General features: G+C 34.9%; 1 protein-coding gene across 1 annotated transcript in view; it reads left to right on the top strand.

Annotated features, from left to right (window-relative positions):
- Positions 1–21,897, top strand: part of Nup160 (nuclear pore complex protein Nup160) — a 361,484-nt gene that overhangs the window by 65,677 nt on the left and 273,910 nt on the right. The window contains exon 9 of the mRNA XM_090401602.1: positions 12,330–12,427. Within this exon, the coding sequence (XP_090257728.1) occupies positions 12,330–12,427 (98 nt within the window). The remainder of the gene's footprint in view (positions 1–12,329; positions 12,428–21,897) is intronic.

The raw sequence follows: 21,897 nt of genomic DNA on the forward strand, positions 1-21,897 counted from the left end.
GTCTGTCATAAGCATCCATGTGAAATTGCAAATCATTCTATCAAGGAGTTTGTTTTATATAGCTGCCAGAAGCAAAAGTGTTGTCTGTATCCCTTGAAATGGATAAAATTGAGCATAAAATTCTTTGTAAAAGAAGGTTTAATACCGAAAGAAATTCATTTGAAGTTCGTAAAAGTTTATGGGCACTCTTCTCCTTTGTTTTTGACAATTAAGAAATGGGCTGCCGAGTTTAAACATGGCCATACCAACCTTGAAGTGATCCACGTGAAGGACATCCAAAAAGTGTAACAACACCAGTTATGGTATTGGATGACTGTCGAGTCAAAGTGCATGAAATTGCTGAGACTATAGGCATTTCAAAAGAACGTGTAGGATGTATTTTGCATGAAGAATTGCAAATGAAAAAGCTTTGCGCAAGATGGATGCCGCACTTGCTCACAGCAGATCAAAAATGCACTTGCATGAGAATTTCTGAACAGTGCTTGGAGCATTTTAACAAGAATAAAACTGATTTTGTGCATCGATTCATTACTATTGATGAGACTTGGATTCACCATAACACACCAGAATCCAAACAGCAGTCAGAACAGTGGACAAAAGCCAGTTGTTCAGTGCCAAAGAAGACAAAGTCTGTTCCATCAGCAGGAAAGGTCTTAGCATCGGTGTTTTGAGATGCTAAAGGCATTTTGTTTATTAATTATCTTGAAAAGGGGAAAACAATAACCGTGGAATATTATTCCGATTTTTTAACCAGACTAGATGAAAAATTCACGAGAAAAGACTCGGTTTGCAGAAGAAAAAAAAATCATCTTTCATCAGGACAATGCATCTGCCTACGAAGGTGTTTTGACAGTAGGAAAATTAAGGGATAGGATATGCACTATGAATTGTTGGAACTTCTCCAGATTTGACTCCTTCTTACTTCTATCTCTTCCCAAAACTAAAACTCTTCCTCGTTGGTCAGCATTTTTTTTCTTCGAATCAAGAGGTGATTGCAGCTGTAGAGGGGTATTTTGCAGATCTTACTGAGAACCACTACAGGGACAGGATAATGGTGCTGGAGCATCGCTGGAATAAATTCATTAATCAGTAAGGAAAATTATGTTGAAAAATTAAAATAATTTTTAAATTATAAATCCGTTTTTTCATTGTTAGGCCAAGAACTTTTCAGACCACCCTCATATATTAAGCTAAGGAGCAACATGCTCTTACATAATTACTCAAATAAGTACATATATAAATTAAAACAAAACAGTATGGATGATGACTATTAAGAGCTGTTCTGTCCATAAAAAAAAGAACACAAATGATGCATTAAATTTAACAATTTTGATGAAGCAGGCCTCTCAGATCATGCTCTTAACACCCTACACCAAATTGATTGGAAAAGTATCTGTTCTTTACATCATACAAAAATGTAGTATGAACACAAATTTAAAGAAGCCTGTGAAATTTTGATCGACCATCTTAATCTTAACAACAATGGTCCTATAAAAATCCCAAGAATTTGGATGGCACGCATTCAGCCCACTTAAGTTCTTCAAATTTTCTAGCAAACCCTTACTTAGAACTCTAAGCAACAATTTCAGCTCTTATTGGTCGCCATCCATACTGTTTGGTTCTAATTTATATGTATACTTATTTGAGTAATTATGTGTGAGTGTATGGCTCTCTAGCTTAATATATCTCTTAATGATTTGTTAACCAAATAGATAATAATAATAACAGGACTAGCTTTGATCTAGTAAGGTTTTTTTCCCCCACTAGACATCAGGTCAGTTTAATGGTTGACCAAATTAATGTAATTTTAGTATACCAGCGATTAACAACAAGTTCAAGGACACTTGCCCCCAAACATGCAACAGACTCAACTAGACTTAACATTCACCCAGAGAGAACAAAGTCGTCATCCTCGAAAAACAACTAGAAGAAAAACACCAAGATGGAGAAAACAATTGGATCATAGGCTACAACCAAGCTAAATTAGTGCAAAAATCAAGTGATACCACTAGTAGCCACCATGGAGACTAGTATGCAGGCACTGCATAGGAAATGTACAAGACCCTTGTGGTCAAATATATATCCCACAGAACCTTGCATATCCACTTCACTAACATCTGTGGCCTCAACTCCAACCTTAATAGTGTACACTACCATCTTCAGTCTACCAAACCCCACCTACTCTTTTTGGCAGAAACTCAAATCTCACCTTCCATTAGCACTATTCATCTCAACCTTCCAAACCACACACTCTTTTATTCCTTTCAACCCAAGGGCAGAGTCTGCACATACATCTGCTCTGACATACTTTGCCAGAGAGCACCTAACCCAGAATCACCCAACTTTGACCTTCTTTGGTTGAAAATATCTCTTTCCCCCACTCAGTCAAATTCATTTGCTGTCTCTATCACTCTAATGCCACCAACCATTCTTAGCTCTTTGATTTCCTCTTCTTAAAAACTGATTTTCTCCAGTTCCATTTTCTCACCAGCAAAATCATCCTTCTAAAAGATTTTAATGTTTACAACACCAATTGGCTTTCCTCCTCCAGTTGAATAGATCTTATAGGCAGAGATGTTGAAACATTTGCCATCACTAATGGCCTTACAAAACTTGTTCACATGCCAACCAGAATACCAGATAACCTGAAACATTCCCAAAACACCTGTGATCTCTTCCTCACCAACGATTCTTCCAAATACCCATTCAATGTAGTCCCCCCCCCAAGTAATTCTGACCACAATCTAGTGCTCACCTCCTTCCCCATACAAGAGTAATTTGGCATTATAACAGTGCTAAGTCGGAGAGAGAGCTACCATGTCTATGCCTCATTTCCATGGTTGTACTATTGCTTCCATCCTTTCAATGCTTCCAAAACAAGTTTAAAAGAGCAAAAAAGCCTATTCACTAGCAGCCTGTTCAAACGACAGCTGAGCCTTTTGATCTCTTGCCAAAGAAATTGGTCATAACTTCTGCCCCACCCCTATCATACTCAGATGGCTCTATTGCATTATCACCCACAGAAAGCCAATCTCTTAGTTTAACACTTTGCTTCCAATGCACGCATAATTGGCAATGATAAATGCTCCCCAACCATTCCAGATGCCTAACATACAATGCTCCCTATATCCTTTTCCCAGAAAGAGACCAGAAAAATAATATCCAAATTAGACACAAAAAAGTCTCCTGGCCCTGATGGCCTTCCTCCAATTGTCTTGAAAGTTTGTGCACCAGATCTGACTCCTATCCTATGTTGCCTGTATGTACTCTCTTAATTCACTGGTATCTATCACACAGCCTGGAAATTGGCCTATATTCAACCCATTTGCAAGAAGGGCAACAAATCATAGCTGTCCAACTACTGCCCTATCTCACTTACCTCAGTTCTGTCTAAAGTAATGGAGAAAATCATCAATTCCCAACTCCTACACTACCTTGAAATGCACCGATCTAATAAATGAACACCAGTATGAATTCTGTTGCTGCTGATCAACAGGAGATCTGCTCACATATGTTATCCATCTCTGGCCAAATGCCATGGAGAAATTTGGTGAATCTCAAGTGGTTGTGCCTGATGATATCTCCAAAGCTTTTGACTTGATCTGGCACAAAGACTTGCTAAGCAAACGTCCATTGTTTGGTCTGTCCCAGGACTTCTGTACTTGGATTGTTCAGCTTTCTGTCTGGATGCACACTGTGTGTGTGTGATGCTGGATGGTTCTTTATCCTCTCACCAACCCTCTTCCTGCTATATATCAGTGACCTATTTCAGTTGACCTCCAACCTAATACAAACTTTTGCAGATGATAGCACATTGCACTCTTGCCTTTCATTTGACAAATCTTACTCTACACTACTCACCTCAACCTACAGAACATCAACCACCATTGCCCTCAATTTTGATCTCCAAGCCATTCTCCAATGGGGTTCAGATAATCTCCTCAATTTCAATGCTAATAAAATCCAGTTCTGTCTTATTTCTCATAAGAAAAAAAAAAAAAAGAAAGAAAGATTTTCTCTCAGTATTATTGTTGACAATACCCAAATTTCCAGACAAGGTTTCACTTCTTGGAATTACTCTGGCATTAAGCCTCTCCTGGTATAAACACATCACAACCATTGCATCCTCAGCTTCTAAAAAACTACGATTTTTCTTTCGCTCAAGATGTTACTTGACCTCTGAATAGCTGTTAACCTTATACAAATCACAAATCCGCCCAACTATTGAATATTGCACTCACATATTGGGTGGTGGGCCCCCAAAAGCTCCCTCAAAATGCCCTGGCTCAGTATACAGAGGAGAGCCATTAGACTTATTAATGACCCATCTTTACCAACTCACTCCTTGCCACTTTCACACAGATGATTGGTCTCTGCAATATGTGTATTCTACAAATATTTCCATGGAAAATGTTCATCAGAAATAGCATCAATAATTCCCCCACTTAGTACTAAGCTTGTTGGGACACGAGCAGCAGCTGCTGCTCAACATCCCTTCACAGTACACCTTGAAACCCACAGAACAAGTTTCTTTTCCTCCTCTTTCATCCCCACTACTGCTGTATTGTGTAACAGTTTTTCTCCTGATGTGTTTCCCGAGAAATACAATATATACAGTCTTTTAAATCAAATGTAAACAAGTTCTTCCTTTCCCAACCCCACCACCCATAATGTACTATAGGTTGATCAACCAACCTCTCGTGTATGGGCTCAACATAAAAAATTGAATTGCTAGGTCACAGCAGTACATACGGTAATTGATTAGTAGGACAATCACAAACATCCATGCCCTTGGCAGGATCCGAACCCACAGCCTCTTGGCTGGAGAGCGGATATGCTAACCACTCGGCCAGTCAAGCTTGAAGCATACCATGTAGATTGAATGTAGCTTGTTTTCTTTGTGTATATATATGTGTGTGTGTGTGTGTGTGTGCTCCAGATGATGACCTTAATTTGGAGGTCAAAACATCAAGTGATTATTTCAATTTATATTAAACTGAAACAATATGTAGCCAAGCAGCAGCTGTTGTACACGTGTTCATTAGACTGTCTCTAACCCCCTGTCAGAGATAACACACTAATGAAGTATGTCTTTGGTATTGTAATATTAATGCAGTGGTAGTATGCAATTTTTAAAAGGTAAGTTTGACTCCACCAATATGTCGCTGTACAGTAGAAAGATTGATGCAAGACAATCATGATATTCATGATGGAATTTAGAAGCTTATAAGTTATCATGGCTAAATGAGTTAGGGAAAACTGAGAGTATAATATGTATATGTAGATTTTATCATCATCATCATCAAATTCCTGCCATGTACCCACAAGGGGTGTACAGGATATAATAGTACTACATGAAAAAATTATATCATTACTAACTTCCTATCTACAATTTTCCTCCAAATCAGTCTGTTACTTGTCAAGACTCCAACATTATCAGATCTTATATTTCTATCATCTAAGGCACTTTGTACCATATCAAATCACCTATATCTTGGTCTTCCTCTGGGTCATTTTGCTGCCAGCCTGACAGAGAACACTTGTTTTGCTAATCTTTCCTCGCCCATTCTGTTTAGGTGACCATACCATGTGAGATTAGCTCTGCTAATGCATTCCTGGATGCTGACAATGTCAAGTTCTTTCCTAATATCCTCATTTTTAATATGATATTGCCATTGATGCCATCTGTTCATGCCTATAATGTTTCTCAGGACTCTCATATCTGCGGTCTCTAGTCTTTGGTCAAGTGTTTTACTTCTTACCCAGCTCTCAGATCGATAAGTCAAAACTGGTTTGAACACTGTCTTGTATACAGCTAATTTAGTGTTCCGACTAATTTCTCTCTTATTCCATATGAATTTATTCAATTGACTTCCTACCATACCAGCTTTGTTGATTCTGTTGTCAATTTCCATATTTTATTTACCATCTTCACCAAAAATCGTGCCTAAGTAGCTGAAATGTTTCACTTGTTCCACAGGTTCTCCATTCACAACACAGTTGACATTTTCAATAATTCTGCCTATTTTCATTGTTTTTGTCTTTTTATTGCTGACCTTCATACCATATCTATTACAACAGCTATTCAATTTAGTCAGAGAATTTTGCAGACTTGTAGTGGATTTATTTAGAAGTATAACATCATCCGCATAAAGTAAAGAGCTAACATTAACATCTCCAATTTTGATATCAGGTTTAATACCACTTTGCTTCATAATGTGATCCATATAGATAATGAATAACAGAGGGGATAATGTACATCCTTGTCTCACACCAGATTTAACATTAAACCATCTTCCTGTACTTCCTTCAATTCTAACTGCTGACTTACAACTCAAATAAAGACTAAGTATTGCTTGATATAATGCCCCATTGACACCATATAACTGCAGCGTACTGAATAGCTTCTCTCTGGGCACCTTATCATATGCCTTTTCCAAATCGACAAAACTTAAATACAGATCTTTGTTATATTCCCATGCTTTCTCCACTATTTGTCGTAAAGTGAAGATCTGATCCTGATAGCCTCTATTTGGCCTGAATCCAGCTTGTTCTTCACCAAGCTTTTCTTCCACAATTCTTCTCAACCGTTTCTCAAGTATACTTGCATAGATTTTCCCAGGAACACTCAGTAGGGAAATACCTCTGTAATTCTCACATTCAGTTTTATTTCCCTTTTTATATATGGGTAGTATGAGAGCTCTACTCCAATCATCGGGAATTCGTCTCTCTGTCCAGGCTTTCTGAACTATGCAGTGCAGCCACTGTAAGACTCTTATACCACCATACTTCAGCATTTCTGGTCGAATATCATCTACTCCTGCTGCCTTTCCATATTTCAAGCCTTTGATGGCTTTTCTACTTCAAGTATGGATATGTATTCCTGCCTGCATGCCTGGTCAGTGTTTTTTACCACTGTGCTGTCATCACTGCTTGTTTCATTTAGCAGTTTTTCAAAGTAATTACTCCATACTTTAAGGATATCTTTTTCTCCAGTTTTCATGTCACCTTTATCATCTCTAACTCCTTTTACAGCACTCTTTCATCCATTCCTAAGCTTCTTCAACAACCTCCAGAATATTTTGCCACCTTCTTGATATTTGTTTTCTATATTCTTGCCAGTCCTCCCATGACTTTTGTTTACCTAGTTTTACACAGTGTTTAGCATTGCATTTGTCTCTGTGTTCTCTAAGAGCACAATCTGACTTATTTGACTGGAACTTTTGATATGCGTTCTTCTTTTCCTTCACTGCCTCTTTAACTTCCTGTGTCCACCAGGGAGTTCTGATTTTTTTATCCTTGCAGACAACCTCACCACATGCCTCTCTGGCAGAATTAATCAATGTTTTCTTCAGAGTTTGCCACTGAATCTCCAAGGTTTGATTCCTGTTCTCAAACTCTTTCATTTTTTCTTCAATAATCTTTGTGTATTTTAGTCTACAGTTCACATCTGAGAGCTGCTCAACTTTTATTCGCTTTAAAACTTTCTTACATGTTATTCTTTTCAATATGGAATTCAATTTTATCCTGCTCAAGACTAAATAGTGATCACTTCCAATTTCAAATCCTCTGTACACTCTTGTGTTCTGTACCAGGGAGAAAACATCACCATCAACAATAAATAGTCAATGAGACTTTTCTTATTCCTAGCCTCTTATCTCCATGTGAATTTGTGCACATTTTTATGTTGGAACATGGTGTTAGTGATAACCAGTCCATGTCCTGAGCAGAAATCCAACAGATATTGCCTTTATTATTAGCTTTGCTCTTTTCTCGAAATTTTCCCAAAATATTTTTGTATGTCTGACCATCATTTCCTACTCTGCTACTTAGATCCCCAACAAGGACCAACTTTTCCTTTTTCATTGTGTCAGTCGCTTTCTCTAAAGCTTCAAAAAATTCCTCCACTTCTACCTTAGTAGAACCTTCTGTGGGACCATAGGCACAAATAAGTCTCATTGTCCAGTTCCCCATTCTCATATTTGCCCACATTACTCTACTCGAGACTGACTGCCATTCAAGAAGATTAGCCATCGTATTTTGTGTTGAATACTATGGCTACTCCTTCTTTTCCTTGATTGTCATTGCCTGAATATAACATTTTGTATTTATTGCTCAGAAAGATCTCACCAGTTTTGGTCTTTTTTGTTTCAGTCACCCCTATTATGTCGATCTGGTACTTATCTAATTCCTCAGCTAGCTCGATTTCTTTGCCATTCAGGCTTCTTACGTTGATAGTATCCATCTTTAACTCTGGTGATGTTGAGTTGGGGTTTGTTTTCAGATTTGTTCCAGTAGCTGACTTTTCGCTGTTCACCCTGGTTCCCTGGCAAAAACAACGGGGGGGCCTTGTTTAACTGGGCGACGCCCCAGCCGGCATGAAATTTTGTCATGTTGTACCATCATTTTTTATTTTGGTTTAACCAATAAGAATACAATTTGGTCGGCTAAATCCCAAATTGCCAGCCCATCCTCGTTCGTTCAGTATCAAAGTAGATACCCAACAGGGTGCACCACGAGAAGGTGAGGATTGGACATTAGGTCAGAATCCCTGGTCGGTTCTTCTCATTCCTTTAAAGGCTATGTGGAGGTCTCCTCTCAGTTATATAGCTTTGACCCTTAAGCACCCCATGTAGATTTTATGTATGGTTATATTTTCAGTTGAATCAAAATGTTACTTATAATTTTTATTTATTTATTTTATAATTTTGGGAACCTATGTGTCATGCACTTTTTTTCAAAAAGCCCTCCTACCCATCCAATCCAGTTGTTGCTTAGAAGTCATCATGACTTGCACATCTGATTTCCTAACTTAGAGCAAACATTGCATGTGACCTGTAGAGGGAAATTAAAAGATATAACCAGAATGGAAAGAATAAAGTCTCAAGCCTCACCGTAAGATTCCATTTCTAGACCAGTGCTTCCCAAACTTCCGGATGTCAGGGACCCCTTTGGAAAAATTAAAATATTACCCCCCCCCAAAAAAATAATTGTAATATAGACATACATTATTATGATATTTATTATATTTATATTCAATACAAAACATACACAGCGAATATTGCAAAAATCAAATGCAATATTACACTTTTAGCGTTTTACATACACATTTGACATGGCACATTATCTCATATTTTTATATAGATAGACTGTAGCACTGTAGATAGTGCTGTAGCCACCAGGGGAGGGCTTGCCCCCCCTTGTGCCTACAGCACCCCCAGTCCACCGTGTTCCGGACTGGTAGGCAGTTCTCCTTGAATTCTGATGACTCGAATTTTGAAGACTCGAAAGGGGGGGGGGTCCTTTCGAGTCTTCACTCGACACTCAGAGTAGCCCCTGAGTTTCAGAACGTTTCAAAAAAGAGACATAAAAAGTCTTATGATTTTATATATATAGGGTAGATATATTGTTATTGTACATTTGCAGTACAAGCATATAAGAAAGAATTAAAAACATAAAAGAAATTTAATAACAATTTAATGTGATGGATGTGTTTCAATACTGCTACACAAAAAGTAAATATCAGGTGAAATATTTGAAACTGCAATTCTTAGATTTCTGCTTTGAAATGAAACTTACATGAATAAGCATATATTTACTAATATTCATTAAGCGCTGAAATACGCAGTAAGCGAAATTTGCGAACCTGCACCAATGTGTGATTTTTTTTATTAAAATATAAAAAAGAGATAAATAATAAAAATTAAATACGTTTCTTTTAAGATAAAAAAAATCTACTTAGTCTTAAAACATTTTAAATTTGTCAACAAAAACTACTCCCCCCAAGGGGACCGCGGCCCACAGTTTGGGAAGCGCTGCTCTAGACTATCTGTTTCTGAGAATTCCTTGTCTGACTTTCTTTATAGACTAATTATTTCAGCTGTTGTAATGGGTGTGTCGAGCCTTTTATGGATATGAACCAGAAAGACATTAATACTCATAAAGTAATGATTTTCCACAGAGCTGTTGTCTTCAAACAGATATTCATGATGTTATAGGGGTTAAGGATATCTTGTGTGCTGGATGTGTCTTTGTTTACACAGATTCAACTGAGAATTCTTTTTTTGTGTAATTTGAACACTGAAAAGAATGCAAGTAAAGGAATATCTGCTGACTGCTGTTGTATTCTTATTTTAAAATTTCTTGTGTGAAGGTCGAAACGTCGAGTGATTATTTTGGTTTATATTAAGCCGAAGTTTTACTCTAACACAGTAGTTGTTTCCATAATTTTTAAGATGTACTTACCTGTTGAAATTCCATGTAATCATCAGTGCAAACAAGACCTTTGGGGATAATGAGAGCCAAATCAATGCAGTAGTCATATTTTTCATATGCAACAGTTAGAAAGTAAATTATACTTGACAAGAAAATGTTTTAATCTTTTACCCAACCACGAGCAACGTTTGAATGTAACTTATCTATATGACTGGACTACCTTTGTACATAAAGGCTGTTGACTTTATATCAGATTGCCTCATTATTGGCTCTTTCTGAAGTTTTTAAGTAGCCAAGTTATTTTCTCATGCTTGGATAATGGATTAAAATTAGAATATAATTTCTACTCATGCCTAATTGACTTTTGATACATTTTTTTAACAAAACTACTACTTTTACATTCCTAGCTATTTCTTAGATATGATTACAAAATAGTATTATTTGATAAAGAAACTAAATTCCTTACCACCCAATATCGTTCTTGCTAGTTTCATTATAGCATGATGAATAAGATCTTTACTGAGGTTTTCTTTTGTTTTTTCTTGTAATTATAGGACACTCTTGGTATTATGCTAATCTTTTTCATTATTCCTTCCTTTGAAAACATTTGTTATCATTTCATTTCTCTTTATGCAGTTTTTGTATTCTGTTTTGAAATAATTCAGTTTATTTTATTTTTTTAAGCACACATCTTTTTTAATCTTAAGATACAGGGAAGTTTTGTGGATAACCATGCATTTCAATTTTAGTTAGTTTTCACTAGTAACATATCCAAACTACTGCAAGAAATAATCACATCGTTATATTTGTATTAAAGTCTATGCTATTTTGAATAATTTTAATTTTGTTTTCTTTGCTTTAAATGACTTCTATACTAGCCACGCTTACATCTTTCTGATTTGCCTGTTTCACTGTTTTTATATTTCGGATTTAAATTATTTGATTTCAACCATTGTTGCATGGTTTATACTTTTATTTTTCTAATGCAATTTTAAACAAATTACACAGATAAATAAGCTTGCACATATGAAGAATCTGTGATTTATGTTAGTAAATCAAATTCTTCTGGTACATTGTGCATCAACTATTTACGTCACATGAATGGATACAATGTAGCTACAACATGAAAGAAGTTACACTGACTCTGCATTGCCATTACAATGTTAAATCTTTAGTTTGATTACATATAATCTTCAGTAATTCTTTGCTGACTCCACTTCCATATGAACAGAAAATGTAAAGTAATGAAATGATGATTGTTGAATAAGAAAGTATTTATTAGAGTTCCATTTAAAACACTAACAAAAACAACAAAGAAAAAATTTCTTGGTAACTTTAATTTAGAGAACACTGATATGAGTTTGATTTAAAAAATAAAATTAAATAAGTGAGTGAACAGATGGTATCTATTGCAGAATCGAATTAAAAATCAAGATATTAGGAAGAAACATGACATTGTTAACATTTAGCAATGTGTGAGCAGATCTAATCTAAGGTGGTTTGGTCACTTAATAGAATGGGAAAGGAAATGTTTGCAAAGTAGGTGTTTGCCAAGATGGCAGGAAAAAGATCCAGAGAAAAATGGAGATGTGGATGAATTTTATGGTCAGAAGTGCCCTAGAAGAGAGAAATATGAAATCTGGTAATATTAGAATGTTGACAAGTGTTGGTTAATATTAAGAAAAATTGTTGATGGTGTTTAGAGATATGTCAACTTAATCATGTAGTACTGTCATAGTATTTCACATACCCCTTGAGGGTATATATCAAGATATTGATGATTGACTGATTTGAAGAAAATGGTTTTGCTTTGGGAATAGACTACATTACACAAAAAAGTAATAAGATACATTATTATGTTACATATGTTATTATAGTGAAGAAAGTAAACACTGTTTCCTTTTGAATATTTGAATGCTTTCTGTATTTTTCAAGAAAAGCTGGTTTTCAGGTAGTAGTAGTTTTAGATTTAAAATTAGATTAGTTTGGAGATTTTTATCTGTCATTTTAAATCTTTTCTTATATAAATGTTAATATTTGAACCCAAAGAAAAATTTATTAATGAAATTACCTTTTATCAAATGTTTTTAATATATTTTTCATTTTTTTAACAGTATGATTTGGTTGACTTTAGACTCACTACATGTCATCTCTGGGCTTTATGGCTGAATTCTAATAGTGAACCTATTGTGAAATTTACTGGTATAGATAGGTAATGGACTTTTAAGATTACAAAATTTTCTTAAATAACTTTAAAAAGCATCAGTGGATAATATTCATGATAATTATTTTCAATAGTTTTGTTTTTGCTTATAAACAGACTTATTGCTGGCAATCAACTATTCAAGTTTTGATATCTTCAGAAACAGTTATTACAAGACGAGTCATTTTTATGTTTACTACGCTGCTATTTTACAAACTTTATACCAAACACCATATGCACACACCAACTACCTGTTTTCACTTTTTAGGATATTTTGTTTTGATGTTTGCAAATATGTATACATACTTATAAACTTTATACCAAACACCATATGCACACACCGACTACCAGTTTTCAGTTTATTTTTAAGATATTTTGTTTCACTTTTATAAGTATGTATACATATTCATTGCATTAGCAGGGCTAATCTCAGGTGGTATGGTCACTTAAACAGAATGGGAGAGGAAAGATTAACAAAACAAGTTTTCTCTGCCAGGTTGGTAGGAAAAAGACCCAGAGGAAGACCAAGATATAGGTGGAATGATACAATAAAAAGCGCCTTAGAAGATAGAAATATAAGATCTGATAATGTTGGAGTCTTGACAGGTAACAGCCTGATTTGGAGGAAAATTGTAGATAGGAAGTTAGTAATGATGTAAATTTTTCATGTAGTACTATCATATCCTGTACACCTCTTGAGGGTATATATCAGGAATTTGATGATGATAGATATTTATATCAGCAAGTTATTTAGCATAATTTATTCAATTTTTTCTAACTAGCCTCCTATTGAACTACATTATCTGAAACCTTGCTGTAAGGATCAAATGTGTAACTTTTCCATGCCTGTGCAGATCTACAGTGAGGAGAGTGTCTCATACTAGGCATTACAATTCAATCTACCACCTAAAGACATTTCCAAACATGTGTGCCCACAGTGGGATTCAAGCTGGGTGGAAAACAGATGCAACATTCCCTTGGCAAAGGCAAACACAGTTAGTGAGATCTTTTTTTCATCAAATTTGTCTTTCATTCAAATTCTAATGGCATTTGATCTATGAAGCAAATACACATTATTTAGTGGAGAAAATGCCACATCAAAATTTAAAAAAATGGGGAAGGGGAGTGGGTGCAAAGGCCTGTTGTTTTTATATGTCACATAAATTGAAGTACAACTTTAGGGCAGGTATAAAACGTAATTCCATGAGTGTGTGATAGTTTTTGTTAGAATTTGACTTATCCATTAATAGGTAGCCATGCTATATCTATCATTTTGTATGCTGCACTGCAGTGTTTTGACATACATTGGATATCAGCCAAACTGCTGTCATTTGATATATTTCTTTGAATAATGTAAATTTGCCATAGACATCTCACACAAATTAAAGATTGAAACTCAGTATTTGGAAGTACATAACTTAACAATTGAATCAAAACTGCTGCATCTAATGGTTGAAAACTGTTAAGGGCATACTGTAAGAAGTTAAGAAAAGAAACTGGAAGACAAAATATATGAATTTATTTTAATCAGGTGGAAGAAATATCAAATGCCAAAAGAATGGAGAGTCTGATCTGCCCAATATTTAGAAAGAATGACAAAACAGTTTGTGGAAATTATAGAGGTATTTTGTTATGTACAACAAACAGAGTGTTTACTTTTATTTTGAAGAACAGATTAAACCAATTTATGGAGAATATAATTTGTGTTTATTTACCAAGCATGTTTCAGGAAAAGCTGATCTACAGTTGATCAGAAGCGTATAGTTAAACAATTATTAAAGAAATTTTGAGAATTTGATATAAATATTCATCAGATCTTGTTGATTTCCAACAAGCATATGACAGCATTGAGAGAGAAAAATTATGAGATTATGATATACTTTGAAATACCAGATAAACTAGTATTACAAGATTAATAATGGAAAATTCAGAAGCACAATTTAATATGCAAAATGATTAAACTGATCCCTTTTTCAATAACTCAAGGGTTAAACCAAGGAGAGAGATAACTCCAATACTTTTTTTAACTTAGCTTTGGCATACTGATCGTTGCTAGTAGATACTAAAGGCACTCATTCATGAATGAATAAAGATATAATTGCAGATTGTAGCATATGCAGATGGCATTAACATCATGTCAAGAACCAAACAAGGTAAAAGAAACATATTTGGAATTAGAAAAATTAGCTCACAAGATATAATTAAAAATTAATCAACAAAAAACTAAAATAACAATTTACATCAGGCAGATTAACTTACAGAAGTGTGAAAATTAGCAACCTTGAAATAGAAAAAATGGCATGATTTATATATTTAGTAATAGTGAACTGAGTTCAAGTGAGATGTAGAAATGCAGAATCAAATAAAGAGAGCTAATCGGGCTTTTTATTCTCTCTCTCGTGTATTCAGCTTTCATCAGAATACTAAAGTACAAATATATAAATTGGTAGACTCATTCATTGTTACCTACGATGTGAAACTTGGATCTTTACAGTGAGGTTAGAGAATTTAATTTCAGCTTTTGAAAGAAAATCCTTAGAAAAACATTTGGCTCAGTGAATGATAATTATCTCTGGGCCATGAGTTATATCAACTCTATAAAGAACCTATGATGTCTAGTTCATTCGGTTTCAAAAGGTTGTGGTGGGCAGGACATAGTTTTTGTATTATTGAAAACCATGTCCTGCCCATCACATGATGGTATTCTTATGAAGACTGTAAATAGTAAAATTCTTGGTAAAAGGCCAAAAGGAAAATTGAGAACAAGATGGACAGATACCATTAGTCAATTGAGCAACATCATATTGCAATATCTAAACTGGATAGAGAAATAAGGTTTTGGACAGACAGGATTGCAACCAGCAAATCCAGGAGATCAAGGCTTGTTTGGGTTGTAGTAGTGCAGATGTGCAACAAATGACACTTTTAATATGGTTGAAAACATCCAATGAAATATGTCAGTTTGTGCTATTGAATATTAATTTACTATTTTATAATTTGTAATTGTGATTTTATTCACAGTGATTGTGCTGCTATTTTTTTGGAAAAAAAAACTCCACAAAAACTATATTTTTAACATAAGCAGTTTTTGTAGAAGGAAGGACTGCAGTTACTGTTATGGGAATAGTAGCATGCCAGTGCATGCAGTAATTTCTGCTGTTCATATAAGTAAAAAAAAAATATATATATTCATTTATTCTTTTATGAAAGAAAATATTATTTTGGAGATGTAATAAGATCACACACTTTTGTGACTATATTGTGCAGTGAACCAGTGCTTACCCAGCTCACCTCCCACTGTTATTCATTTTACAAGTATATCGTTGTGAACGAACAGTGATGGGCTGGCTATTTGGGATTTAGCTAAAAAATTGTATTTTTATTGGCTTAAACCACAATATAAAAAATTATTGTTGTGTTTTTGCGCATGCATACTTTGACAGTCTCTTAAGAGTTTTCCTTGCAATTTTTTCCCATTGACATGTATTATATATCACTGGCGTTGCATGCCCATTTAGGTTTGGTGTGGTCTCATGTGACTTATGCAAATTGCAATACAAAATTCACATCAGCTTGACTATGATTGTATTTTATTGATGTATTAAAGTTTTAAGCGTGAATAGCACATCAGCGCTCAACTTAACTGGTCCAATTGTAAGATAACTTTGAATACTTTAATTTATCAGTTACTATAATTTTAAATATGGAAAACATAAAGGTCAAATGAACAATAGTAGCTATGCTTCATGCATGCCATTTCTGTCAGAAGAGAAGTTTATGCTCCATAACTAACACCCACCCATAATTTATTATACATATGAGGGTGGTCTGAAAAGTTCTTGGCCTAACAATGAAAAAATAAATTTATAATTTCAAAATTATTTTTATTTTTCAACATCATCTCCCATAAGACTAATACATTTATTCCAGTGATGCTCTAGTGCCATTATCCTATCCCTGTAGTGGTTCTCAGTAAGATCTGCAAAATACCCCTCTACTGTCACCTCTTGATTAAAAAAAAAAAATGCTGACCAGTGAGGAAGAGTTCTGGGGAAATAGGGTGGATGTTCCAACAGTTCATAGTGCAGATCCCTTACTTTTTCCATTGCCAAAATACTTTTGTGGGCAGGTACTGATGAACGATGATTTTTTTTCTTCTGCAAACCGGGTCTTTTCTCATGAATTTTTTCATGTAGTGTGGGTAAAAGATCCGAATAATATTCCCCGGTTATTTTTTTACTCTTTTCAAGATAATTAATAAACAAAATGTCTTTAGCATCCCAAAACACTGATGCCATGACCTTTTCTGCTGATGGAACTGACTTTGTCTTCTTTGGCGCTGAGCAACTGGCGTCTATCCACTGTTTTGACTGCTGTTTGGATTCTGATATGTAATGGTGAATACACGTCTCATTTATAGTAATAAATCAATGCACAAATCAGTTTTATTCTTGTTAAAATGCTCCAAGCATTGTTCAGAGATTTTCATGTGAGTTTGTTTTTGATCTGCTGTGAGCAAGTGTGGCACCCATCTTGCACAAAACTTTTTCATTTGCAATTCTTCATGCAAAATATATCCTACACATTCTTTTGAAATGCCTATACTTTCAGTAATTTCATGCAATTTGACTCACCGGTCATCCAATACCATATCGTGCACTTGATCAGCGATTTCTGGTGTTGTTACACTTTTTGGACGGCCACGTTTAAACTTGGCAGCCCATTTCTTAATTGTCAAAAACGAAAGAGATGAGTGCCCATAAACTTTTATGAACTTCAAATGAATTTTTTTTGGTGTTAAACCTTCTTTTACAAAGAATTTTATAACTGCACGATACTGAATTTTTCCATTTCAAGGGACAGACAACACTTGCTTCAGACAGCTGTATAAAACAAATTACTTGATAGAATAACTTGCAGTTTCATATCGATGCTTATGATAGATGTACCAACTTAGAAAAAAAAAATCTTGCTGATAGTGTTGCCATCTATGGTTGAGGCCAAGAACTTTTCAGACCACCCTCATATCTGGTACTTATTCCAATGCATGGAAGCATTCTCATATCCATCTTATTCCAAAAAAGTGGAAGTCTCTTCCACTACTTAGAGGCCCAATCAGTGACCACCAGTAGTATGGATTTTGCCATTCAAAATCCACAGCTGACCTTATAGCTTACCTTGCCCACCATGGAAAGGTTTGGAGAAACTTGTGCTGTTGCTTTGACATTTCCAAAGCTTTCATTCACGTGTGGCATTGAGGCCTACTAAATAAATTGCCATCCTTTGGTCTCCCTGTCACCCTCTGTAAGCTGTGGATTTTCTTTCAGCCAGCTTTCTCTGGTTGTTCTCTGCAAGTCATGGTAAATGGCTCCTCTTCAAGCTTCACCACCAATGCTGAAATGGCTCAAAGCTCTGTCCTCTCACCTACTTTCTTTCTTTCTCTTGTGTGACCTCAAAATAACCATTCATTCCATCAACAACTTCGCAAACAATGGTACTCTCTACTCATTTGACAAACCATGAGTACTCTGACATCCCAGGCTACTGTTAATAATTGGTGGATTTTTATATTGAAATTATTCATAGATATTATCATAATATTATTAATCCTCCCATAGAGATGATCTCTGTTTCTAACAATTATTTTTTTATTCCGAGTGTAATAACATATATATATAATAACATATATATGCACAAGGGTTCACTCCAATTGGTGCAATGATCTTAACTCTTTCTTTCAGAATCCAAATAATCACTGACTCAAGACCAAAATACAAAATAAACACATTTAATAAAACAAAAACAATATATATACACTTCAAACAACTTTACATAACTAACTACAAATTAATTGGATCCACGGCCTTTTAAAAATAAACTTACACTTAAGGCTAGACTAAACACTTTGTTTGCACAATCACAAAATGTTCATAGCCAGTTTCTTTCTCTGTCAAGGCCCTTTTCAATAGATATATGACTCTATTCTTCATTTTTACAGGATCCTTTCTCATCACTTATGTAACACACATTAATTCTTCCTGACTTAATTCTGTCTCTTTTCTTCAGTAGAAATAATAATCAGATCCTCCGTCCTTAATACAGATGAAACTTCCTAATCAGAGTTTTCTCGAACATTCCTTTAGAACGTAAATAGCAAATTCTTCTTTTATTCACTAAATGCTTATTGACAGTCTTAACTCTTCCAATAAAAAAAAAACTTGCAGTTTTACGATTCCCTTTTCGGAATCTACTATTAATCTTTCAATTAGTGTTTCCTCCAATATTCCGTTTAAAATGCATATAGCAATATTTTCCTTTTATTCATCAATACTTATTCCACTTTGAAACTTAATAGTTCCACGATTCCTTTTTCGGAATATACTATTAATTTTCTTCCGACTGTCACTTAAAAAACTTAAGTTCCTTCCGAACCTAAATATCTGCCGGCCTGTGTTCTAAATTCCTTCCGAACTCTCTCTTGTTTACAGCCGTTTCTCAGATACCGGACACTTTCTTGTCAGCTGTCAATCACTCATCAAACCTCGACGAGCATGCGCACTCCACTAAAATGGCAAGTGAGAAAGTTAGGTATAAATAATGGCTGACACGCTGTCTTCATTAGCGACAAGAGAATGTCCTCATAAAACACAACTTTTGATAATTTTAAATTACAATAAATTTCTTGTAAGTAATACAAATATCAAATCTAGTAAGTACATCAATTTTTAACTTCTTTACATATCACTTTGGACAAAACAATTCCATAACGGGCACATCGCAAGTGCCGACAATGCGTGTTATGAAAACAAAACTAATAAACATACTAACATAAACAATACGTAAAAATATTCAGAATTTTAATTATGATTATATTCAGAATTTTAATTATGATTATTTTTACACTACAAGGTCATCTACAACCAATGCTTCAAACATTAACCTACATACTGTCCTCCAGTTGAGTGAGGTCAACCATGTTATGTTCAGTGCCACCAAAACACAGTCTTGCCTTTTCTTGCACAAAAGAAATCCCAGCTCTCCTACCCTTACTCTCTGTAACACCCAAATCATCAGACAAGATCAGATTTCTTTGCTTGGACTAACATTTACCTTCAGTTTTTTTCTTGGCATTAACACATGACATCAGTAACCTCCTCAGCATCCAAGAAACTTTGCATTCAAGAGCCGATTTTATACACCACCAGCTCTTGACTATATACAAATCCTGAATCTGACCATGTGTAGAATACTGTTCACATGTTTGGGGTGGTGCACTTTAAAACTTCCCTTAAAATGCTTGACATCTTCCAGAGGCATGGAGTTAGGCTGAGAAATGACCCTTCTCTTACAGACTTACTTCAATCTCTATCTCACAGGCACAGTGTTTCAGCAGCCTGTCTATTCTACTGGTACTTCCATGGGCCTCCAGTGATTTGGCAACCATCATTTCTCCACTTTCTGTTGTACTTCTTAATACAAGAGCTGCATTTGCCCAGCACCTATTTACTGTGCAACTGCAAACACACCAAACCTGCTTCAGTTCATTCTCTTTTATTGCATCTACATCTGTCATCTAGAACAGCCTCTCTCAAGAAGTATTCCCAAACAATTACAACCTGCAACTCTTCAAAAAAAAAAAAAAAAAAAAATATATATATATATATATATATACATAAAAACTTCTATTTCAATCCTCATTTTCATCCCACACACACACGTTATTGATGAGCCTATAGCATCCGTGACCTCTTGTGTATAGGATAAATATATATTAAAAAAAAAAATCTCAAGTCAGAATAGCTGAGACTTGAGACTATTCTCTAAAGACATGCTGTCTTCAGCAAACCCAGTTAATGATCAAGCCTGAATACCCTGAGCATTCTGGAATGTTCTTGAAATCCTACACTGTTGTTGTAAGAAAGAAAAATTTTAGTGTACTAGAAGTGATTCATGTTTATCCCTTGCCATTTAAGCATTAATTCAACTTTAATGTTTCGGTTTGATTAATACTTTGTGAGAGAGAGAGAACAAGCATGCACAAACTCATGCACAACTGTATCTGTAGAATTGTTTTAAATTACAGAAGGGTGTCTTATTATCACTTTTGTCAATGCTAGTGATGTTTATATACTGTTTTCTATAAATAACTTCTGGTGTAATTTTATGTGAACCCTTTACAGTAAGAATGAATCCAGTTATGTTATAATTTCTCTGCAGCTTTACATAGGCTTTTCTGATGCCTGTATACCAGCAAAGATATTTAACTATATATATATATATATATATATATATATGAGGTCATCCCAAAAGTAGTGTCATTTTTTTATATTGTACTTGTTCAGAATTGTCTCAGCTTGTCTAATCATGAATTTTTAAAGCTTTATAAGTACCGCTAAGCTGAGGTAGCCTCAATATAAGGAATTCCACCTTGCACGAACATCATACATGCGTTATTGTTCAAATAATCCTTTATTGTTATGGAGTCTATGAAGAGCACATGCTATATGATGTGCTCATATGTGCCTAATGTGCGCAAAACTGTTGAAGATTTAGCAAAAGGTCTTAATTCTTCATCATCGGCCATCTATCACCATTTGCAAGAACTTGGAATAGTGTCTAAGCTTGCCAAGCTCAGAAACTATTCCAAGTTGGTTCCTCACGAACTGACAAACAGCAGTCGAAGAGAGCATGTCAACATCTACACTGCTCTTCATTCTCAAGAAGTTCAATCTCCGTGTTTTGAGTTGTGTAGTCACTGGTGATGAAAAGTGGATACTTTACAAAAATGTTAAGTGCCGAAGGTAGTTGGTTCATTCAGGAGAACAGTTCTTCAGAAAAATTCTTGTTTTGACTGTGGCTAAACCTCAGTCAAAACAAGACCTTCATCCTCAGAAGGTTTTGTTAAGCGTTTGGTGAGATATGGCTGGTGTTATACACTTTGAACTCTTGCCACAAAAGTAAACAATACTGTGAACAACTCGATCAATTAAATGAAAATTGGAAAGAAACGATGTGTTCTCTGGTCAATCAAAAGAGTGTTATTTTTAGTATGATAATGCATGCCCTCATAGTGCAAGAATCACATGTATCAAGCTTGAGGAATTCTGCTGGGAAAAGCTTCCACATCTTCTGTATTCTTCTGATCTTGCATCTTCAAATTATGACTTATTTTGGAGTTTGCAACATTTCATTAATAAAAAACTATGATACATTAGAGGCACTGAACTTGAGCCTATGCGACTTCTTCACCTCCAAACCTCCTGAATTTTATAGAAATGGCATTATGAAGCTTTCACAATGTTGGAAGAGCATTATTAATTCAAATGGAGAATATATACGTGATTAAATTAGCAAGTGATTTATCTTTTATATTCTTTCAAAACTTAATGCTAAAAACGACATTACTTTTGAGATGACCTGATATATATATATATATATATATATATATATATATATATATATATATATATATATATACA

Source organism: Typopeltis vanoorti, chromosome 12 (assembly GCF_054136105.1).
Source record: "Typopeltis vanoorti isolate ZY-2024b chromosome 12, IOZ_Tvanoo_1.0, whole genome shotgun sequence".
In the NCBI taxonomy this organism is placed as follows: Eukaryota; Metazoa; Arthropoda; class Arachnida; order Uropygi; family Thelyphonidae; genus Typopeltis; species Typopeltis vanoorti.